The sequence below is a fragment of the Colletotrichum costaricense genome (assembly GCF_030867565.1).
Source record: "Colletotrichum costaricense strain IMI 309622 chromosome Unknown Scaffold_1.1, whole genome shotgun sequence".
In the NCBI taxonomy this organism is placed as follows: domain Eukaryota; kingdom Fungi; phylum Ascomycota; class Sordariomycetes; order Glomerellales; family Glomerellaceae; genus Colletotrichum; species Colletotrichum costaricense.
The window spans coordinates 3262262-3285458 of NW_026848230.1; the positions used below are offsets into that span (position 1 = coordinate 3262262).

The 23197-nt window shown below is 53.7% G+C and overlaps 8 protein-coding genes across 8 annotated transcripts; 3 read left to right on the forward strand and 5 right to left on the reverse strand.

The window, feature by feature from the left end:
- Window positions 1–48: 48 nt before the first annotated feature.
- CCOS01_01147 (uncharacterized protein) lies at window positions 49–273 on the reverse strand (the record flags this gene model as incomplete). Its single annotated transcript, XM_060449343.1, has 1 exon — window positions 49–273. The coding sequence occupies one exon, from the start codon at window positions 271–273 to the stop codon at window positions 49–51; it is 225 nt and encodes a 74-aa protein (XP_060320781.1).
- A 2680-nt stretch (window positions 274–2953) lies between these two features.
- Window positions 2954–4389, forward strand: CCOS01_01148 (major facilitator superfamily transporter; the record flags this gene model as incomplete). The annotated part of the gene is made up of 2 exons (XM_060449344.1): window positions 2954–3817; window positions 3877–4389. 2 exons carry the CDS (start codon window positions 2954–2956, stop codon window positions 4387–4389), a joined length of 1377 nt encoding a protein of 458 aa, XP_060320782.1.
- Window positions 4390–4566: 177 nt separating this feature from the next.
- CCOS01_01149 (uncharacterized protein) lies at window positions 4567–5510 on the reverse strand (the record flags this gene model as incomplete). Its single annotated transcript, XM_060449345.1, has 2 exons — window positions 4567–5317; window positions 5395–5510. 2 exons carry the CDS (start codon window positions 5508–5510, stop codon window positions 4567–4569), a joined length of 867 nt encoding a protein of 288 aa, XP_060320783.1.
- A 5428-nt stretch (window positions 5511–10938) lies between these two features.
- On the forward strand, window positions 10939–12542 carry CCOS01_01150 (integral membrane family protein; the record flags this gene model as incomplete). The annotated part of the gene is made up of 6 exons (XM_060449346.1): window positions 10939–11100; window positions 11155–11259; window positions 11313–11609; window positions 11670–11758; window positions 11812–11879; window positions 11962–12542. The coding sequence occupies 6 exons, from the start codon at window positions 10939–10941 to the stop codon at window positions 12540–12542; spliced, it is 1302 nt and encodes a 433-aa protein (XP_060320784.1).
- A 382-nt stretch (window positions 12543–12924) lies between these two features.
- Window positions 12925–14436, reverse strand: CCOS01_01151 (FAD dependent oxidoreductase; the record flags this gene model as incomplete). The annotated part of the gene is made up of 2 exons (XM_060449347.1): window positions 12925–14148; window positions 14275–14436. 2 exons carry the CDS (start codon window positions 14434–14436, stop codon window positions 12925–12927), a joined length of 1386 nt encoding a protein of 461 aa, XP_060320785.1.
- A 501-nt stretch (window positions 14437–14937) lies between these two features.
- CCOS01_01152 (RNA polymerase III RPC4) lies at window positions 14938–16593 on the reverse strand (the record flags this gene model as incomplete). Its single annotated transcript, XM_060449348.1, has 2 exons — window positions 14938–16100; window positions 16155–16593. 2 exons carry the CDS (start codon window positions 16591–16593, stop codon window positions 14938–14940), a joined length of 1602 nt encoding a protein of 533 aa, XP_060320786.1.
- A 519-nt stretch (window positions 16594–17112) lies between these two features.
- Window positions 17113–18102, reverse strand: CCOS01_01153 (UreD urease accessory protein; the record flags this gene model as incomplete). The annotated part of the gene is made up of 1 exon (XM_060449349.1): window positions 17113–18102. The coding sequence occupies one exon, from the start codon at window positions 18100–18102 to the stop codon at window positions 17113–17115; it is 990 nt and encodes a 329-aa protein (XP_060320787.1).
- A 1142-nt stretch (window positions 18103–19244) lies between these two features.
- On the forward strand, window positions 19245–22820 carry CCOS01_01154 (STAG domain-containing protein; the record flags this gene model as incomplete). The annotated part of the gene is made up of 3 exons (XM_060449350.1): window positions 19245–19629; window positions 19685–19903; window positions 19966–22820. The coding sequence occupies 3 exons, from the start codon at window positions 19245–19247 to the stop codon at window positions 22818–22820; spliced, it is 3459 nt and encodes a 1152-aa protein (XP_060320788.1).
- Between the last annotated feature and the right edge of the window lie 377 nt (window positions 22821–23197).

Here is a 23197-nt window from a genome sequence, read left to right on the forward strand (position 1 = left end):
AACGATGTCACGGTCATGCAAGTTTTGCGCGTGAAGAATTTCGCTTTGCTACATGTTGTCGTCGGTGAACGACAATTGTGTTGAAGAGTCGTGAGGATGATCGTGCGATGCAGGGTTTGAGTGCGTGCATGGCGACGCGATTGAGTCAGCGTGGCGCAAATTTGCGATCACGTTGAAGCAGCCTCTTGTCTTCTTTTTTTTGCCGATGCATGCGCTACATGACACGAGGAATATAGCGAGGCCAAGGACGTTGCGGGATTGGTACTTTTGCATGAAGAATGGTTGAAGGCGGTGAGCGCGCGTTGCTGGCGGTTGTGGGTTAGAGGCGAATTAGAGTGTGTGCATATGTATCGCATGCGTTGCGCAAAAAAAAGGAACGAATAGAATCGTCTTGAAGTCGCGTCTCAAGGTGGTTTTTGTTATTTGTTGTTGTTTTGTTTATTTGTTTACTTTTATGCGCTCATTTACTTTTACCGTTTTTTGGACGTTTTGGAGAGGCGCAGGCGCAGCATGGAGGTGCGAGCTTCCTTGGATTGGAGGGATTTGGGTGTTTCACTGGTGGCAGTGCTTATTCCGGCGGAGGGGGATGGGGACGTTTAGTCGTAGTGCCTGCAGTCGCGAATCTTGCTGCGACACCAAGACGAGCAGCTAGCTGGAGCAGGTGGCAAAAAAACGCGGTACATATAGTGCATGCGACAGGCCAGCATATGGATAAGATACGGATAGGTAAGGCAGAGTGAGAACAGCACAAATGGGGGCTTGCCTCCCCTTCTTTTTCCCCTGGAACCAAAAGACAAGGCCAGCGACCAACACCGCAAGGTGACAAGGTAAGGTAGAGAAGACGCAGGGATGGAAAAGGATCGGGGGGTGTCATCAGGTCATGATCCGCGGCGCGTTGTTGTGTTTGAGACTGATTGGTGACGACACTTTCTCGCACGCTTTTCTCGGAACTTCGGATTGGACGGCACTGGGCGGGTTTAGAGGTCGCGTTGGGATGGAGTGAGGTGATGCGCAATCAATCTGCGCCCGACGGTATGGATCGATCATCGCGGTAAGGTAAGGCAGCATAGCGAAAGCCTCAATGCAAGGCGGGAAAGAATGATGGGAATCGTGCGGGAGAAAAGGAAAGAGAAAAGGGAGAGATGAAGAAACGTGTTAGCTGCAGCGTTTATTGCTTCTTCGATCGGGGGCTCTTTTGCAAATCGCATCTTGACCACTCGGTAAGGTATCCTCATTGTTAGCATGCGATGCGACGCGACGGGGCGAAGACGGTGGGTTGGATGAGGACGGATGCACGTTTAAGGTAAACTAAACGGAACGGCAGGTTGCGCCCCGCATCCGCGATTCGGCGCGCCGATGGGGGTCAGCTTTTTGTTGGCGTTCGGGTTTTCTTGGAGCGGGGGCGGTCCTAGGAAGTTGCAACCGAAGGCGGCCCGTGCGATACCTCCGCTGTCGCTGCTTTTTCCAATGTCACTAAACCGATGGTTGGTTTGGGAAAGCCGGCGGAAGATAAGATATTATCTTATCAGTCCCGAGGGACCTTGAGAAACGAAAAGTCTCTGCATGACGAAGAACACAACAATGGTTGATATGTACACATGCTGCCTTACCTTACTCTGGACCGAATAAAGATGTGCTTTCTGCACGTTTGAGTTAGAATATGTACCAATGACTGATCGATCATATTTCATCTCCAGACTCATAAGGCGCTTTCGTTCTTCCTGTGCTCATGCCTCTCTTTCTTTCTTTCTAGCCCGCAGTGGCAGAGCTATCCGCAAAGCACGCTATTGTAGTAGTAGGCTGTACGGACAGATAGGTTTGGTCGAGCCAGGTCAATTGCGGACCTAGAATGTCTACAATGCAACTCCGCCTTTTGCCAAGGTAGCTTGAGTAGTGGTCACAACCCCCCCAGAACCACCAAGCTACCTTTATCGTCCAATGATAATGAGTGATCGAGTCACGCAACTCTCGAAATTTCGAGGACCTCTCTGGACAGGACCAGATGAGAATTTCGGGTAGGTACGGAGACTTACCTGATAGTTGGGACTTGAGAGTGCTGAGACGAGAGAGAGAGATGGAGAAATAAGAAATATGCGCATGACCAATATACCCCCGGTACTGCCCTGCAGCCCTGTAAAGCAAGCAAACCGCAATATCAACTGGAGCAAACTTTTGTTCTTCAAGTTCCAACTTTGCCCAGTCGGGTGGGTCTTCCGCTTCGGAAGGCTTTCCCCGGGACTCATACTACCGAAAATATTACCGCGTCAAAGTCTCACTCGTGGCATCCGGTCGGAGCACCATCGCCCCTCGGCGAACACTCCGTCTCGCCGAAGACTCCTAACACTCCGTGGTAGTACCTAGGCCGTTGGTTAAGATAGGGCGCGAAAGGCGTACGCCCAAGCCGACATGTTGGGCGCCGAGTCCCGCTGCTATGCAGAGGAGGGAGGGACGCTCTCCCGCTCCCGGCGGTCACACCGCAGGCCCGGAAATAAGATCCCGGCCGTGTTTGCTTCCATTGTTTGCTAACGATTCCCCGTTGGCTGCATTGTGAAACTGCTTCCGTAGACGGGAGGTTCTTCAATTTCGGCAGTCGGGGTGAAAGATAGGGCGATTTCGGCGCGATAGTTGGGTTGCAATTTTTCTTGATTTTTTCTATTTTTCTATCACTTTTCTTTACTTATTGCTAGTAGCGTCCGCTTGGGCTATGACTCCGTGACGAAAGAAACGACTTTTCTTCTTTTGACCTCCTCGCTTTACATCCCTAATATCTAATATTACCAGCTGAGAAAAAGGACAAAACGAAAAAAGACTTTTCAGGCCCCCTTGGATCGATGGAGGACCTGACTCAACATATTTAACCACATTGTCGTCTCGTCTTTTTAACCGTCTGTTTCCCGGGATGGACATGCCATCATCACAACATTCGTTTGACCAAGATAAGGGCGTCATCACCATGTCCGACACATCAGACTCATCAAGGAGCCGCGGTCCCAGCGCCGAACTCCCTACCACCACGGAGAAGGAGAAGGAGATCCAAACAACCACCGGCACGGCCACCGCAACCGACGAAGAGGAGACCTCGGAGGCAGACGAGCACCAAGTCCGCGAATGGTCCGCCGAGCACGACCTCGTCTACCCGGAAGGCGGCTGGACGGCCTGGTCCCAGGTCCTGGCCGGCAACATGCTCAACGCCCTAGCTTGGGGCTACCCGGCCACTTTCGGCGTCTACCAGCTCCACTACACCGAGACCCTGCGCCTGCCCGCCTCGCAGGTCTCGTGGATCGGCTCCGTGCAAATCTTTTTGACGTTCGCCGTCTGTACCGTCTCGGGCCGGCTCACGGACGCCGGGTACGCCCGGCACGCCGTCTCCGTGGGTTGTGCCTTTGTGGTGTTTGGATCATTCATGACGAGCCTGTGTACGAGGTATTGGCAGATTATGCTCGCGCAGGGGATCTGTACCGGCCTGGGGCTGGGCGTGCTGTTCATGCCGGGCGTGGCTATCATCGGGTCGTATTTTAAAAAGAGGCGGTCTCTAGCGCTCGCTGTTTCGGCGACGGGGACGGGGGTGGGGAGTTTGATCTTCCCGTCGACGCTTCAGTATCTCATCCCGCAGGTCGGGTTCCCCTGGGCTGTACGGTGCTCGGCGTTCGTCGCGCTCGGCGTGGCGACGATTGCTATTGCTCTGCTGAGACCTAGACTCCCTCCGAGAAAGGCTGGGCCTCTGTTGGAGTGGTCGGCCTTCCGGGAGCTGCCGTACATCTTGTACACCCTGGGAGTATTCTTCTACTTCATGGCGCTGTACTTTGGCTTCTTCTACGTAAGTTTGACCAGGAGTCGTGTTTTGTGATGCTTTTCGTGTGCTAACGGAGGCAACAGATCAACACATACGCCCGCAAGGTCATAGGATTCTCCACAACAGAGTCGGTAACGCTTCTTCTCATCACCAACGGAATGGGCATCCCGATCCGGCCCATCGTTGGCTGGCTAGCCGACCGCCACGTCGGCCCGATCAACATGTTCGTCATGACCATGTTCCTTCTGGGTTGCATGGAATTCGCCTGGATCGGCGTGGAGACGAGGGCAGGCATGTACGCCTTCAGCGTCTTCTACGGCCTGTCCAACGGTGCGACGCAGGGCGTTTTCGTCGGCTCGACCGCCAGCCTGACGACCGATCCACAGAAGATGGGCACGCGGTTCGGCATGGTCGCCACCATCTCGGGTTTCGCGACGCTGGCTGGTCCGCCGATCGCGGGCGCCATCATCGACAGGTCAGGGGGCTCGTATCTCGGGGCTCAGGTTTGGGGCGGCGTCATGATGATTGCCGGTGCGCTGACGGTGGGAGCGGCGAGAACGGCCAAGGCGGGCAAGGCTTGGGGGGCGAAGTTGTAGAGAGAGGCGCGAATGACGATGTGTCACACTTCGAAACGGATAGAATAGAATATGAAGTGGATATTAATGAAGAAATGGTATATTGGGAGCACTTCAGACCAATACGATGATCCATCATAAATCTGTAATGTAAGGCGTGGCCGTAGAAAGAGCACAACTTTCGCCTGGCCCTCGAATCTAGTTCTTCCTCAACAGGGTGAGAGCTTCCGACAGCAAGCGGGCAATCTGCTTGCCATCCTCCCAGACAAAGTCATGATCGTGGGTCAAGTCCTTGACGATGGTGCACTCCACCCCGTCCTTCTTCAGCTTCGCAGCCATAGTATCGATCTCAGGCTCGTCGACCAAGGAGTCTTCCGGCGACCAGGCCAGCAAGATAAGCGGCTTGGTAGGCAGAGCATCCTTGAAGCTCCCTGAAAAGGTGGCCGGAACAACCTTGTTCCAAGAATTCTGGTCGTCTCCAAAGGCACCGGCAATAAATTGGGTGTAAGTCTGTTCGTGGCGTGCATTGAGGTTGTAAAGTTCGTATATGCCGGAAACGCCGATAAACGCAGTTGGCATCTTGACCTCCGGCGGAGGGGCCGCGCCCAGCGCAACGGATCCCATGGGCAGTTGAAGGGCCAAGGTAGCGCCGGCCGAGTGCCCGATGAGGATATAACGGTCCCCGATTTGAAATTCACGCTGTAAGAATGCAAGGGCTGACCAGGTGTCGCGAAGGTGATCCGGATGTTGAGCACAACGAAGTTCTGCGGGAGAAGTGACGTCGGGGTCTTGCGGGTAGAGAGGGTGTGGAGAGAGACGGTAGTCAACGCTGATGAAGCCGCGAATCTCGGACCTGGGGATGGACCTGGACTTTAAGATTTCCTGGATAGAAGCGCCAAAGTCTTGAAGAGTCTTTCGGGGATCACGCCACGCACCACCGTGGACGTAACTAGAGTGGAGTGAGTTAATGATTTACTGAAGCTGGGAAGGGGGTGACGGTATCTCAGGAGAGGTTAGATAACCCACATTATCCAGTATCCAGAGGCATTATCCGTATGTGAGGGAAATTCCCACACTCCTAGCTTCTGAAGCTCGTTATCAGCAGCATAACGATGCTCAGTGAACTTGAGAGTGGTTGGCATGACGGCGGGTGTCCGGCCTGGGTTAGACGTTAGCAGAATGCTGCAATGCCTTAAGTCTAGCTTGACGAGCGGGTTGAAGCCAGACAAAGAAAAGCAGGCCGAGGCAGAAATTGAAGAGGGCGAGCAATAGCAATAGTACCTAGTCGAGACGGGGTAATTCGCAGAATGAGGGGTATTCAGGGTGACGAGACGCGAGTGTCTGGTCCGGCGGGGGGGACAACTGAGGAGGTTTGTATGTAAGGAAGTGTTTGTGTCAGTGCGAGGCTTTCGTGGATAACGAGATGTGTTTGTCACTCCGACGGCCCAGGGTTCGGAGCTGCTGACACCCGTTGGGTGGAGAGGGGTGAGTGGGGCCTTCCGTCTTCCGGGCTCCCGTCCTTACATCCGCGTCCGAGAGCGGCCGAATTTTGTGGCTTCTTTTCTCTGCTACTTGGCCCGGCTCCGAGCGTCTGAGGCCGTGTCAATGCGACTGTATGATTCTCGCCATTCTCCTGATCTAATTGATATTTCGTTGGAAATATTTTCAACTACGAAATGACTTGTCCTTCAGGGCTTTTGCCTTTGCCTCGATTGCAAGTCCCGCTAACTCATCGTCGCGCAGCTTCTCTCATCGCTTTATCACCCAAGGAACACCAGTGCTTCATAAAAAGCTTTCTATTGAAGATTTACACATCGCAGCCTCTATAAAAACACCTAAGAAGCTTTCGAATTGACTGCTGACGTTTATGATGAACTAGACACTTTGAATGCAACCTTGGCAAACTGAAGCTGAGGGGAAATTGATCGGTAGGCGATGTAACGGTGGGTTGCGATCTGGAATCCTTTTGCCGAACTAGCAGCCGGTTCCCGACCGCCTGTGCTCTTCCACACAGACAATATGTCGATCACGGAAGTATAGCCTGGTGGTGTGGTGTCGACATGCCAATGCTCTGATCGCAGTGTTGGTTCTGCTACCGTCTGAAGACTCACTGGAGGTTTGCTGATCGATGCGGATATGTCACTGGAAATGAGCATGAAAGCCCCGCGTTCGCGTGTGGAGGATAACCCCCGTGGCAAAATCATGACGCCGCAAATCGCCTGATTCGATCCGTTGTGCCGCCGTAATGACGAGAGCGAGGCGTCTTTTCGGAGGAAAATGGTTAGAGAAAGACACTACCGTCTTCATCCAAGTCTCAAACCCTCTCTCCCGCCTGAAGCCCGGGCCTGAACTGGATATGAAGCCGAGGAATGGCGGCAGGGATGCCGCTCCTACGCTCATAAGGCGGGCCGGGGGAGGCGGGACGTGTTGGTTGGAACGACGTTGCATTGAAGCATTGGCAACCATTGTTTGGCCATATATGAGAGACGCTCTGAAGCCATAACGTCTGGGATCGATTTCAGGCTACTTGTACCCGGCTGTTCGCCCCGAATACCCCAAAGAATGTCTGATATTTGATAAATACCGTCGATAATGGGATATATTGCGTAGCTGTTGGATGTAAGCAAATACTACTGTTTTCTGAATCTCCAGATAAGCAGACAAGCGAACACCATCAGACCACACTTAATCCTGAATGACCATGTAGCCGCGGGTGCATTTTTGTGGGCTACGTAGATTTGGATATGCGGCATCTCCAACTGGGAATGTAATCCCTCCAGTATCAGTAGCGAGCCACGCAAAAGCAGAGCTACTGAAACGCCCCTTTCGAATATGGAAAAACTTCCGTATCTACGGCCATTAGCCCACTTTCACGCAGCCAGAATAGGCGATTGATAGCATGTGAAGGCATCGAGAAGAATGTGAGAAAGGTCTATGATGTTGTCCGTCGTTGCTGTCTACCTACGTACAAACGTGCGCGTACTGCTTCTTCTCACCCACTCATTGTCGCCGATGCTAGGTTCAACTAGTAGACGAAGAATGGAACGAGCCAACCCAATCTGGTCATGCTATTGTTGCCGTCACTTGCATGGCTGCCTGTGATGAAGATAACCAAAGTATGCCGATTCAGTATGAACGTAAGGTACTTAGTAGAGTTGTCAACGGGCGAGCTGTGTAATCCTTCGTTCCTTTCTGCGCACTCGTAAGCTGGGATTGGGATGGCGTTGGCCCTGGTGCTTTTGAGCGCATTCGCTCCTTCCCTCTTGATGTTGGTGGTGGCAGGATTGCAGGGGATTCGAAATCCACTTTGGTCTAGACAATTTAGCCGAGGTTTCCGTACACAGGTACCAATATTACAGTGCAAAACGTGCCGATGGAGAAAGTACTCTAGACTTTCACAGTTCGCAGGCGTTACCTTTGGATAGGTACCTATCTGGGCACCTGGGCAGGTACCTCATGCAAGGTACGCCGACGGCCACCATCTCATTTCGGCCGAGGGTGCAGCAAGCAGGTGCAAATGTGCGGGACGGGGGAGAGCGGCACCCGGGAGGAGGAGAAGGAGCAAGAGAAGAGAGAAGGAGCAGGAACAGAAGTGCAAGCTACAGGAAGGGGGGCCCCCAAGGGCACAGACTGGAGGAAAGAGGGAGAAGGAGAAGGAGGAGAATGGAGAAAGTCCGGTGCCGTTATTGCTTCTCCCGTCTGGTCTTCCCCCTTCTCCTTCTTCTCCTTCTCCTTCTGGTTCTGCTTCTAGAGCATTGTCTGTGCCCAAACGGTGACGCCTCATCGACAAATCTACAAGTATACTCCACGAGTCCACACAGTAGCGTATCCGTACCTCATTTCCATTATTTAGTATCGAACTTCAACTTGTACAGTCAGCCAGGCACGCCAGAAAACGGTTGGTTTGTGCCATGCCATTCCCGAATAACATGTGCCAAGATCAAGCGCCTTTTCTTAGTCACATTTCATCGTCGATGCCGAGGAACGCCATCTTCTGACACTCCACTCAGGAGCCCCTCGCAATCCACCCAAACCACTCCATGGATAAAGTATACAATCTACTGGAATACGCAGTAGTGTAAACAGAAAAAGCCCACCTTTTGTCGCGGCCCGGCCATCAAACTTCAAAAGTTCAAAGAGCCTAATAGACTAGCAGGCACCACGGCACCCTGTTCTTCTCCCGAGCCGGGCCCTCCACCTGTCACCGACGGCAAGCTTTTTTCACCCAGAGCAATCTCCAGACCTGGGGACTGCCCGACGTCCAACCCACGCGACCCCATTTCAATCTACAGAACATATGAATCATGTGCGCTATTGGCCGAGGGCTGAGCGCCGCTGTTTTGTCGTGACCCGTCAGACCTTGGAAAGGCCCTCTTGCTAGAACTTGCTGGCCACAAGTTCCAACACAATCCCGGGGGATCGAGCATATCTACCTTACCTAGTATACGGAGTAGGGCCACAACTTCACTTTTTAGACTGCAGAAGGTTCGGAGTTGACCCCCAGTAGCCCCTCTTACAGCCCCGTTCTCTCGTCTTGGGCATATTGCCCGCGCCCAAACAAGTTGCGCTTCTTCCTCTGCCGGCCGACACTGTAATCATCCCGTCTGGTCTGGCCTGGCCAACTCAAAACTTGGTCCCATGTGTCAAAACACTCGGACAGATGTTCATCTTGTTGTTATTTTCTGACAATCCGGTACCCTCCCTGCCCCGCACCGCCGAAAACCGAAAAGCTCAGGATCATATGGCGGTCATCACTCAAGAACGAAAGACGATTATACGACCATTGGGCGGGCAATGGGGAGAACAGGATCTCAATATGCAACTCGACGGGCCTTGCTCGTCTTTTGTGCCCTCTACTACGTATGGTCTGGCCCTCGCTCTTCTTGCAGCTCTCCCGCCGGCTCCCCCATCGCCAGTGCGCCCTGTCAGCCAAATTGGGTTGCATCCGTCGTTGCTTTTCCCCTTCGTCTTCTCTCTGCTCGTCAGCGTTCTCCAACACCACCCATGTTGCATCCGAAAGCGACATGCAGCCCAACCAGGGGCCGCCGCTTCGCCGCCTCCTAGTGTATTTCAGTCTTCCGCTGGCCGCATAGCTCGGCTCGTCAAGTCCGACGCTTCACATCACACACAAGTTCACAACTCCGACTTGCCAGTTCCCTCCAACTCATACCACGCCATGTGGCACCTAGTGGCAAGTGCGCCTTCTACCTCGTTAGCGAAACCTCATCTTAGCTACACGCTACGGATACGTTTTGTGTCGATGCTGCTAGCGCGCATGAAACCACACCAACCTCGCCCAGGGATGTTCCAAATCGCCGGGCCCAAACTACGACGCGTCTACCATGTTCAGCGGAGCTGACTTCCTCATTGTGTGCATGGTCGCTGCTCTGGCTTAGATTCCAACCTTCTAGCTCAATCGTGACCTCCATGAAGACAGGGACCACCGTTCACAAAGTTCAAGATTTGGCAAACACAACCACCAACCAAGGCCTAGCGGTGTGCTTTCACCGAACCTAGTGGTTTCGTGAAGTCGCGCTGATACCGTATGTTCTCGACCAGTGTCAGAACCTAGCTGGTTGCGAAGATGGTCTTCTTCGCGAAATTTCGATCAAGTAGGTAATCTCTGGGTGTTGGGAGTGGCCCGCGGCTGCTGTCCAAGAGCAGCAGCGGCACAGCACAGCATACCAATTATTACTGCCCACCGGCTTCTGTCCCCTCTCTCTCTCCTCTCTTTTCAGACATCACAACCGATGAGTACGCAGCGTAAGGCGAAAGGTGTTCCCATCTGCGGGACCGGCTGCAAAGAACTCTTGGCTCGTTCGTTTCTTCCTCCCGAGAGAGCTCACCACCCTCCTCCCTGCTTCCCACCTCCCGGGCTCCATAGACGTGCGTCTGTTCTGCATACTGCAACCCTCATCACGTTCGGAGGTAAGACGGCCTCGAATAATTGCATCCGCGGACTCAATCCGCAGATATTGTACAGTGGAATACATTACATATTCGAACATGCTCTCCAGACCGAGTCCACTGTCCGGCATATACCCCCAGCAACCTTTCTTAGTCTCTGTTACCTAGTGCATCTTTACGAGCGATCCCCTTTCCTCCTCCTTCTTGACGACAAGCATAGCCCGGTCTGGGACTATGGGACTTATTTCACAAATCCGCACCAGTCGAAGGATGCAAAAATTCCGTCCGGCCAGCCCTCGCTGGTCCCCTGCCTCCAATTCATATTCCATCATCATCCATGCGGCTGCTTTGGGCCGTGGACTGGTTTACCTAAATCATCGTCTCTCTCCACATGTCGACCCTGCCTTGCCGGGGCCCATCTCCGGGGTCTCAGACTCGGCGACCCTCTTTCATCCGCGCTTCGGGAAGTTGGGAATCCAGCCCTTGGGTTCTCAGGCCAGGGCCCCTGGCGTGTCGAGTACTGTACATCGATCCTGACCAGCTTATATCCCATTGTCTCGCTCATGTAACCATCCTACCGGGCTGCTTTGCTCTCTCTTTTCCCCGTTTGGCCATGCTCTCTCTCAGTTGTCACTCCCTAGAGCATCTCGGTACCACAGCCCTATGGCCGAGGTAGATTTATCAGAGAGCAATGGTGGTGCTCTCGTAGCCACTGCCATCACTTTCCTTGTTCTCTCTTGGTTTTCCGTCGTTCTCAGATGTTATGTTCGAGCTTTCATGACCAAAGGCTTCCAAGCCGATGACTGGCTCATGCTGGTTGCCCAGGTGAGTTTCCTTCTTGGCGGACCATGCTACGGCTTCACTGACTTGAACTGTTAGATCATATTCACCATCTCTTGCTCCTTTATCCTCCTCGGCGTTAATGATGGCCTCGGCCACCACAACCAAGCTCTGGATCAACGGAAGGAGGTCTCTGCTTTGATGGTTTGTTGGCTCTACTTCTTGTACTCGTTGGCGTCACTGACCAAGCCATGTAGTACCAAGCCTTGGCTACCGCCACATATGTGCTTGATATGCTGTTCATCAAGCTGAGCATTGGTTTCTTCCTATTGCGACTTTCAAACTCAAAGCTATACAACTGGATCATCCATGTCAGTCTGGCGATTATCACGGTTTGGAGTGTGGTCATCTTCTTTTGGAATGTATTCCAGTGCTCGCCTGTCGAAGCGCAATGGGATTATGCTATTCCCAACTCCAAGTGTGTATCGCCAGACGCTGTTGTAGCGGCAGCCTACTCCATCAGTGTCATGACGATTTTGAGTGATTGGCTCTACGTAAGCTATCTTTCTCTTACGAACCTACGATGCCTTTGAGTTGATGTTAACGTCATGTAGGCCTTGCTACCTATACCTATGATATGGAGCGTCAAGATGACCAAGCAAGCCAAGGCAACTGTCATTGTCATTCTTGGCCTGGGAATTTTGTAAGTGAACCCATGATGAGATGGCCAGTAGGAAAGTGACTAACAAGACCCAGTGCCAGCATTGCAACCCTCATCAGACTCAAGTTCTTGGCCGACCTCAGCGATCTGACCGATATCTTGTGTACGATCTTGCCCATTTCCAAATCCCCTTTTCGTGCTCGAAAGCCAGAGATCAACCCCGGACCGTACTAACACGGCTGCAGTTGTGGGAACAGATGCCATGGTTTGGACCTTAGTCGAGCCCGGAGTTGCCATCGTGGCCTCCAGTCTAGTAACCATCCGACCGCTCCTCCGAGCATGGCGACTCAACGGATTCACTTCGACCGACCGAACACCGGGTATGAGCGGACACATCAGCGGGCACATTAGCGGAGGAATGAGATCAGGGGCGGCGCGGTCGGCGCCCCGTTCAGCACCCCGCGACCCTTACGGCACCGATAGCATCGACGGCATCGACACGGATCTGGAGCTCGGCGGGATAGGAAAACATGAACCCATGCCGCGGCCGAACTCTCGGCTCGGGTACCAGGGGCCGTTTGCGCAAGGCGGCTCAAAGACGGCGGGGACGCAACTCGGCTCGGATTACATGGCACCACCGAACCGGAGACAGGATAGCAACACTAAAAGCGAAATGTACGTAATCGAAGGAGATAAAGCGAGCGACACCTGGACGGGGGATAGGCTGGGCTCCCCGAGCGTGTCTTCGGTTGACCTCGACGGTCTCGACGCGCAAAGCCAGCATAGTGGGCGGGTCGGGCTCGGAGGAGGGAGAAGGGATAGATAATGGTGAGTAGAGGGGAAAATTCATTGTATCGATACGATTATGTCTACCTTTGTGGTTTCATGGCGTTCATGGGTGCCCTAGGGGTGCATCCGGGCGCATCGCATACTGAGCAAAAGAACGGTATGGAGCTGCTTTCATGTGGCTTGGATATTAAGAAGACTGGTATAGATTTTGGATACTCTGGCCTTCAGATGCTTGGATGCATTTGGTCTTTGGACAATCAAGGCGGGCAGAAGCATAGATCATTAGTGTATGCTGGATTTAAACTAAACCGCGCCGCTTAGTGTGCGCGCGCGTGTATAAAGAGTCTGAAGCCATCTTTGATAGAGTAAGAAAGCCCGAACGAGCATCTTACACTCGCCATAACCCAATCTAAATACACTTAGAACGGATCCTGTTTGTAAGCCGCCTCCGCTTCCTCATACGCATCATACGAGTATAGAAACTGTTGGATATCAGGACATGTCCACCGCGAAGGGAACCCCGGCCGCGGCTCCTCCCCAGGCACCAGCGACGCCGTCATGATCTCGTCGCGACGCTCCTGCTCGGGGCCGTCGGGCATGTGGAAGTCATCGCGTTGCGCAAAGGATTCCATGACGATGCGCTGGCCTCGCCCCATGCGAAGACGCTGGTACATGGCCGCCACGGCAGCGAGCTGCGAGGCCGAGGCCGAGCTCGAACTCTCTCCAGCTTCATTCTCTGTTGCGCGGCCGCCAACTTTGCCGAGCAGGTGGCCAAGCACGGCGCCGTCTTCAAGCGAGGAATTCGCGCCCTGCGCGAGATAGGGCAGCATCGGGTGACAACAATCCCCCGCCATGAAAAACCTCCCGTCCTTGCTCGCCCACTCGTCCAGCGGCTCGATCCAGCAGAGCTTCCACTTGTGCACGCTCTCCACCTGGTCAAGCAGTTTGCGGAGCAGAGGATCCCAGTTGGAAAATAGGCCGCGCATCTCCTCGACGTCGCCGACGACTTTTGTCGAACCCTCGGGGAGGTTGTCGGGAGAGAGGAGGCCGAGGTTGAGCATGCGGCCCTGCTTGACGGTGTAGGAGACGCCGTGGCCCCGAGGCCCGATCCAGAAGTGTACGGTTTCGGATTTGATAAAGGCCTCGAGCTCGGCTTTGTGAGGGCCCTTTAGGGAGTCGATGGGTATTGCGATGCGGAAGGCGAGGTCGCCTGTTAGGGAGGGGGGCGAGGGCCGGTTGAGGAATTGGGCGCGGGTGGCGGACCACATTCCGTCTGCGCAGACGACTACATCGCCGGAGACTGTGGAGGAGAGTGATGAAGAATCCGATCCCGGGTCGAGAGTGACCGTCGCGCTGGTAAAGTCGACGGAGTGGACGCGCGAAGCGAGACGAATGTCGACGCCGAGGGCGGCGCAGCGGTCGACGAGGGCGCGCTGGAGCTCGACGCGGTGGAGGCCCCAAAAGAGATGGCCGTAGCGGGACTGGATCGTTTCCTGGAGGCGCGGCTCGTGGGCGAGGAGGCGGGTGCCGTCGTAGCGGTGGACAGAGAGGGTCGAGGGAACGGTCGCGAGGGGGGCGAGGGCCGGGAAGAGACCCCAGACTTCGAGGAGGCGCGTCGCGTTTGGTGTGAGTTGGAGGCCGGCCTGCGATTTTGTCTCTTGTGAGTTCGACGAAGTTTGGAGCTGAGAAGCGCTGACACGTGGAAGGGCTTATGTGTGTGTGTGTGTGTGTGTGTGTGTGTGTGTGTGGGAGGGGATGAGAGGACTTACACCGACTTCCTGCAGTTCCTTGACTGCCTCGAGGATCGTCACTCGGTGAGAAGGGTTCGCGAGTTTGGTCGAGAGGGCCGTTGCCAACCCTGCAAGACCCGCGCCGATGATGATCACATGTATACCATCGTTGTTGGAGCTGTTCTGAGTGTGTCCCTCCATGCTGGATAGTAAGACTGTGAGAGGTTATGAGTTGCGCCGGTGGCGGGTTGCTGTTTCCACTGATTAAACCGGTAGGTTGCAACAATCTCTTCTCATCATGATCGGTTTGACCAGACCTTCAAAGAAAGCTGGCCGCATGGAAATGGTCATTTGAAGAATCGTGACGAGATACTGCAGACATAAGCGCCGCCACCGCGTCTTGGTGGTTGGTGTTCACGGACGGTCTCACATGCGGAGTGTGGGGAAGACCGACGGGACGGCGCCGTCCCTCGGGTTCGTCCCATTTGAGAGCAGTCCGAACTGGGGCAATGTAATTAGCCTAGGGTATCTCTTTTTTTTGTCTATCCTTTCAATACCTCCCAAACAAGACTTGGGGCCAAGTCCACTAGCGGCTTATGATGTTCCCCCGTCCGATCTGTTGGCATTAGATCACTGGCGGGGTAAATCGGCAAACGACGTATTCCATCTCTCCCATGCTCTCGTCAGCACTGTTGTACAGCCTTACGCTTCGGGAACAACAAGATCCTCTGGGTCAACAGTCCACTCTTCCTCGTCACCCCAAGTCGGCGCGAGAACAAATCTGCCCATGATCTTACCCATGCCAATACTGTCTCCACCAGGAACACCTTGTTTCGCCTTTTCGTCTGACTCCTCTACAATCACTGCCGTAGTCAAGAAGTTCATGCCCGCAGCCGGGCTGAGTTCGAGTGTTCTGCCTCCCCAGTCCAGCTCGACCTTTCCAGACTTGCGCACCTTGAGCTTGCCCATCATTCCAGCCTGGGAGACCAACTGGTTAATGTCTGTGAGATCAATATCGTCCTCGACCTTGGGTTTAGAGCTCTCTTCCGCCTGTGTGAGGTCGACAGCTTCGCCCGGCTGGTCGAGCATGACAACGTCGTCGGGCTCTGGCTTGACCTTGGGCGCAGTCGCAGGTTGCAGTGGCGGCAGCAAGGGCGGGAACTGGAAGAGGTATAAACGTCCGTCCTTGCTCGCAACCTCTGTCTCGGGTGCCTTGGAGTTTTCGTCGGTGACAGTGCCCAGTTCGCCCAACAGAAGCTCCATGTCGTGTGTAATCATTTCCACCTCGGGATCGGCCATTGCCTTCTTTGTCTTCGGTTCAGGAGTGATCTTCTCTTCCTCGGCTTCGGGAGTCGCGGACTTGATGTGGGCGTTGAAGTCGACCGGCGCAATATCCATAGCACCTGGTTCGCCGCCAGGTTCTGCCTTGACCTGGACCACACCCTTGGGTGCCGCATGCCAGACCTTTGTCTCATCTTCCATCGGGGGAATGGCACCAGACCATCCTTCGCCTTCGACAAAGAGGCTCTCTTCGGCCTTGCCCTGTTCTTCTGCCTCAAGTTCGGCCGAGGTCGCAATCGTCTTCTTCTCTTCTTTCTTGTCGATACGGGCGATACCCATGGGCCAAATGTTACCAGGCTTTGCGCCAATGAGGGCCGCCGTCTCTTCGTCGTCAGAGTCGGGTTCGCGATCGACAGGATATCCGGCGAGCCTATCGGCGTTGATTCGTGCTTCGCGATGGCCTGAAGCCTCTCCAAACGCGCCACCCTCTCTCTTTCGGCCGCCGCCGCCTCCGCCGCCAAAGAATCCTCCGCCGCCTCCTCCACCACCACCACCGCCCCATCCTCCGCCGGATCTGCCACCTCCTAGACAATGTCAGTTCCAGAAAATCGAATCCATGATTCTCTCCTACAACACACCTTCTGTTGTCATTTGCGAGAACGGGCCACTAGCAACAGCTGCTCGCGACATGAAACCGCCACGACCCATGGCATCACCACGAGCTCGCCGACTGCGGCCTCGGGAGCGAGCTTGAGCGCGAGCTTCTGCTTTTGCCCTGGCATTGTCCTTCTCTAGCTCTTGTCTTGCAATTGCGTCTCGCGCCGCCTCGTCTCTACGCACCACTCTGGGGCGAAATCTGCTGGCTGAAGTGCCTCGGGTTGCGGGAGGGTTGGGTGTTGCGGTTCTGGAAGGTACAGCGGTTGCCGAAGCTGTTCCCAGTGCTGAAGATGGTCTCGAAGTCGAATTTGGTCCCTCGGTGCTAGGTGCGGCACTGCTAGCAGCTCCTCTTCCTCTTCCTCTAGTCCCTCGGGGTCGACCCCTGCCAGCGCCTCGAGCCGGGGGCGCTCCCTCTGGCATGATGACTGAGGGCAGTGGGATGTAGGCAACGGACTCAGAACGATCTCCTTTGTCGTTTTTGTGACTGATCGTGGAACGTTGCCGTATTTTCGAGTTGGGTATGCGACAATGGCAGGGTAAAGAATAGTATTTGGTGGTGGTGTCTAGTGTCTGGTGGGAGAGTCACAGACGCCGCCCAGAGAAAAAGATGTTCGATTACCTCAGCGTGGTGGGGGACAAAACATGCTCCTTGTATAAAGCACCAGAGGCGCCTTCCTTGTCCCGCTGAGTTGCACACCTACCTTAGAGGTGGGGTTGATTCACCCCGCATTCAGGCACAGATTCGATGCGACTCAACTTGAGTGAGTGCGCACTGCTCACTGGCCTTAAGCAGTACTCTGTACTTGAAAACATTCAAGCCCGAATTGGTACAAAAAAGCAATTAGGGGTCTCATATGAGCAAACAAAAGTCAGAAGAGCTGATTTGCTTATTTTGCTAATGCCCATATATCATACAGCTAGTCAAGGAGAAGAAAGGCCTCATTTTACGCACATCAATGCTTGCTCTCCATAGACTCTTGCAACTGTGCCTTCTCGACTCAGCATGATGCCAATCCACAGCCGGCCAGCCTCAACTGTACTTGCTCCAAACTTCACAATAACACATCCCCTGACTCTCGCAGCCGACCACAAGATACCTTCCTTCGTCTCCATCTCTATGCGCTTAAGCCTCCATAATTCATGCTCAGTCAAGTTGCTTTCTTCCTTGGCCTTGGCCTCGGCTGATCTGAAATCCCTCGCGCCAATGCGAGGCAAAGCACCGAACTCTTCGAGGAAGAAATTGCCTAATGATTGCATCTGGGACCCTCTCAAGATCAAAGTTCCAAAGAGGCCGTTTCCATGCATAGAGTCTCGTAGCGATCTCCCTACTAGGCCTTGGCTGTCTCTGTCTAGGATGACCGTGTCTCGCACCAGCAAACGGTTCTTTTGGTTGGGCACTTGATTTTCCAGCCAGATTTCGTTGCGTCCTGTCCATTTGACAAAGCTCCAATCTTCACCACGCGCCGTTCTGCCTTGCGTCACCCAATCCAGTAGACACAGAGAAGCGTTGGGGGCAACTGTGAATATCTGAGTCTGCTCGTAAACGCTTCCATCAAAAGGCTGAACTGGATCTGGCAACTGGCAGATGCCGGAACCATCTTCTATGTGGACGCTGAGCGTTTGGCGCGTGACAATGTCAGGAGACGCGGACTTGAAAATCTTCGTATGACCCTGTGTGACAATACTGAGTTTTGATCCCGGTAGAGTGCGGATAGAGAGATTGACGCTGTCGCCCCCGACAAGTCCACCGCCGTAGGAAAGCAGAAATACCAGAACGCTTCTCTGGTCGGCTGCCGGTGTCGGAGAGATGAGTTTCAGGGGGTACTGATATGACATGCCCTTGAGACCTGACAAGCCATTGGGCAGGAGCTGGGCTATGATCTCGCCTTCGCCGGCCACTGAAGATGATTTGGGAAAAGGAGACTCCATCGTAGTTTTTGCTGGCTTGGGTGTTGGTTGGGTTCAGACGTATTAGGGGTACATTTGACAAGCCATGCTCATTAGTTGGCGTTGCTCTTCGTCTGTGATGAGGATTAGAGATGAATCCTGTGAAATACACAACATCCGGGGCCACATACCAGGATTTTGGTCAAAAGATGGTTTGATCATGAACAGGTTGCGATACGGCGTTCTTGCTGCAACTTGATATTGCCGAAAATCAGCCCGAGTCTGCAATGCTTGCTCGATGAGAGGTTCTGATTGATGTCAAGGAACACGGTGTGGCCGCGAGTGATCGAAAATGCACTGTGCTGCCGCCGGCGCCCCGCGAGCTCATGCTTCTAAACTCCAGCCTGTCAAGCTTGACCAGGATGCAGCACTCGATGAATAACAAATTCTCTCGGCAAACTAATGTCAGATCATCAACATAAAGGTTCCTATGGAGATAACTTTATGCCGAGAGGGTGGAAATATAGAATAAGAGCTGCCCTGAGGTTAAGCCTGACATGTACCTAGAACGGCCTATCATTGGGACCTCGAGTAAAGTTGCTTGCATTCTTTCGCTCTCCATTACTCACTCGAGCGACCCCTGACCAAGTCATTTGTATGCTATATTGTCTGCATCAAATACTAGGTGTACGCTGTGATAGAAAACCCAGATGAGCCGGTTGTAGGCCACACATGTTCCATCAAGGTGTGCTTATTCTCTGACGGGTGAGCGCGCCGAAGGTACATACGGACGGAAGGTAGGTATTCCGCCATAGTACTTCATATCTGAAGTGACTTCCAGTTTAGGTGCTGGGTGCGTGGTCTCGTCCTTCCTTCCGCGCCAGGCGGCCATTGCTCATTCGCCAATCAGCTGCACCATCCTTCGTACAGCACCAAGGCAGGGACCAGCGATTCGATCCACCACACCCCAACCCGTCCGTGTCCTGTCTGCCACTCGCGAATTTGGAGAGCCCGTCACCTAAACATCTTCGACGTAAACGCACTTACTCAACGCGACAACTTTCCTCATATGCGCCACCCCTCCGGACATTCGCTCATCGGCGCGAAATAATTGTCGCTATTGCTGCGATTAACTGTCGGCATTCAGACGGTATCCAACTTTGCCTTTGCGTTTACGCGACATCATGGAGAGCGCGACAGCTTCCCCCGAACCCGAGTCGTCGCGTCGTCGATCTGGACGCGTCGTGCGAGCCCCCGAAAAGTTTAGCCCGGAGCCAGTCACCGCACCCAAGCGCAAAAGACATGATGATGACGATGAAGGAAACGACGACGATGACATTCTTTCGGATGCTACCATGAGCGATGCTGCCGATAGTGACGAAGACCGGCCCCGCGCCAGACCAAAGAAGCGATCAGGCGCATCGCAAGGGAGCCGCGCAAGGAAGCCCGCAATCAAGAAACCAAAGACCAACGGTGTAGCTCCGTCTGGGCATTCTGCAAGCCTTCCGTCACGGCCCAAGAAATCCGTCAGAATTGCTACCGCCGACAGGCAAGCCGAGGGCTTGTATGGTAAGTCGCTACCCCGGAACTCATTCGCCGATTCTATTATCTGACACGTCTATAGCCGATGTTTTCGGTTCGGGAATGCCCTCGGACGAGGTTGCGGATAAGTGGCAGACCAGATATCAAGCCAATGATGCACTTGCTGTCGTGGAGCTTGTCAACCTTGTGCTCCAGTGTTCTGGTTGTGACCTCGAGGTCACTGAAGACGACATTCGCGACCCTGATAATTGCCAGGCTCGACTGACCGAGCTTCAAGACCTGTTCCAAGAGGCATGTGCCCGTATAAATACAACAAACAACCTTTTGCCACGGACCAATGAGCTAACTTGGTACAGGAGCAAGTAACTGAGTACCCCCTCATTTCCAGGGCGAAGAACACCAAAGCTTTCCGTGACCTCCTCACCGGATTCTTCCGGGGCGTTGTTCGCAGTGTCCACGAAACAGATGTCCTGTACAACGACGCTACCTTGATGGAGAACCTCGTCCGTTGGATAGCATCCATGTCGACCTCTTCACTTCGCCCGTTCCGCCACACCGCGACAACTGTCATCCTCTCCCTCGTCTACGGGCTTATCGATGTCGCAAACACGCTCGACGCCCGAATTACTGCGATCGAGCAACAGGTTGCGCAAGCCAAGCGCGGAAAGAATAAGGCGAAGCTGGCTGAGATGCAACGTACTCTCAACGAGGCCAATGAGAATAGAGAGCTGTGCGGCAATCACATCAAGGACTTTTTCGACACCACCTTCATTCACAGATACCGAGACATCGACCCGCGTATCAGGACGGAGTGTGTCGAGTCCTTGGGATCTTGGATCATTGGTCTTTCCACAGTGTTCATGCAGCCCGAGTACCTCCGTTATCTCGGTTGGATGCTGTCAGACACCGTCGCCTCTACCCGACAAGAAGTTCTCAGGCAATTGGCACGCATCTTTAGACGTGACGTGCAACAACTGGGTCACTTCATTGATCGTTTCCGGCCTCGTCTCATCGAGATCTCCACCAAGGACGCCGAGGTTTCCGTCCGTGTTGCTGCCATCTCTGTCATAAACGTACTACGGGACACCGGAATGCTCGAACCAGACGAAGTTGACTCAATCGGCAAGCTCATCTTTGATAGCGACATAAGAATTAGAAAAGCGGTTGTCAACTTCTTCACCTCTTGCGTCGAAGATTCTATCGAAGGCAAGATGGAAGAGCTTGGTGGACAGGATGCGCTTGAGGAGACATTTGGTGAGATCGATGAGGACGATTACGACTCGCCTCGCAGTACATGGGTCAACATCAAATGTTTAGCAGAGAACCTCGCCGCGTTTGATGCGCAAGTCGAGGGCGAGCAGCAGGACAATGGCACAGGTCTCGCTACCGCCGCAGACGTCACCCAGGCGAACGTTCCAGACACGCGAATCTCTCTTGCCTCCCAGGTCCTTTTCGAAAAGGTCCCCTACGTGAAGCAGTGGGAGCTATTGGCAGGCTACCTGCTCTACGATCATACAGTCAGTTCCAAGTCGAAATCCAAGCCTCACGGTGCTTCAACCGAGACTGCTTTCAAGAAAGCTGTTGGACCGCAGGGTACTGAGGAAGCTATTCTGCTCGAGGTTCTGGCATCCGCAGTAAAGATGTCGATGCTGCAATCCGCCGAGATTGAGAAGAACAAAAAGAAGAGTGGACGCCCGGAGGTGACAGAGGCGCAAGAAGAGACCGCTTTGGAATTAGCGACAGTTATTCCCCAACTCCTCAACAAGTTTGGCGCCGACCCTGCCACTGCTACGATCGTCCTTAGGATGGAGCACTTCCTTGACCTCGAGGTCTTCCAAACTTTACGGCAAGACTCAACCAAGTATGAAAAGTTGCTCGATGAGATCAGCACTCAGTTCAATAGGCATGACGACAAGAGGGTTGTTGCTGAGGCCGCCGCAGCTCTTCTCCACTCTCGCCAATACGATGAGCTTGAGGAGCTGACTGACGGAAAGCTTGCGGTTCTGTGGGAGAATGTCATCAACACCCTGCGCAGCTTCGACAAGACCTGCGAGCTATCTATGCGCGGCAATCTAGCAGAGGATCATCTGAAGGCGCTTTCCACAGTGCTGATGAAGATCAGTGAGCTTGCTCGCATATCCGACTGCATGGAGGTCTTGGAAACGGAAGGACGCGCAGCCGACTCAATGTCATCCACGATTGAGCTCCTGGTGAACATTGTTAGTCGAGGCACGTTTGATCAACAGACCGAAGACATTGACGACTTGGAGGATGAAGTTGTCTCCTTTGCTATCAAAGGTATTCAGTTTTACTTCATGTGGAAGGTGCGGAGCTTCCAGAAGTTCATTCAAAGTGAAACCGAAATACCCGACTCTGTGGTGGATCAGGTTTCTGTCTTGCGTAAAAGATACGACGTCGGTTTGATCAAAACCCTGTCGTCCCGAGCTATCATCGATGATATCCGCATGTTTGCCACTGGCGCTCTCTGCGATATCCACGTGCTTTTCGGCTCCTTGAGAAACTGGACTGAAGAATCTCGCGGAAACGCAAACTACAAGAAACTTGCGAGGCTGGCTCACGAGCTTGAGCCCAAGCTTCTGCCAGAGCTGATTTCAATCTACGACGGCGTCGAGAAGACCTTTGCGAAGCGGACAAAGAAGATTCTCAACGAGCCAGCCGAAGATGAAGAACCAATGGACGACGACGACTCTGATGAAGAGGAGGACGAAGACGAAGGCCTAACGCAAGAGGAGAAGCTGGCGCTAGAGCTCAAATCTGAAAAGGCCCTGTGTGAATTGGCGGCTAAGTACGTCCTCGCTATTGCTCAGAAGGTCCTTGATCAATCAGGGCCGCACGCGGGCAAGCTTCACAAGCGACTTCTACGAAACCAGAGCAGGCTCGGCAAGAACTTCAGTGAGGTGGTGGCGTACCTTGATCCCAAAAAGGTCCGGGATCACCTGTACGGCAAGAAGTTGCAGAAGTCCAAGGCGGCATCGACAAGGTCCGCTGCTGCGAAGCCCGCCATTAGCGAAGAGATTGTCGTCGACGATGACGATGAAGAGGAAGATGAAGAAGAAGCAGTCGAGGAGCCTGAGCCGGAAGAGGGCTCGAAAGAAGATCTACGACGGCGGGAGCTACTCGAGGAGGAGGAAGAAGAGGAACCTGACGTGGAGGAGCCGCCTGCTACTAATGACGACGACGATGTACTGGGCGACTAAATCAAATTTTCTGACTATCGGGAGGATTAAACCACGGCTTACATCTCTGACGTTCTTTTGCTCTGTTTATACAAGGATACTGGCTGCGAGCCTCCCTCTACCCTCCACGTTCTTCCTGTGCGCTTGTCTATGTCTGGCTCGGTCTTCCACTGCGGGATGGCCAGAGGCGAGGTGGCTTGGTAGTGTCTTCGTGGATCGCTCTTGCAAGTAGGGTTAATGCTGGGTTGTGTGACGGCGAACGGGAGCGCCAGTCTAGGATGGATGGCTCATTTGACTCGAGGCGTTAGAACGGGGATAAAAGACAACTGATTAGCTCTTGTACTAGCTGATACGACACGATTTCATTAGGGATACATCGTTCTGTTACAAGTCCTTGG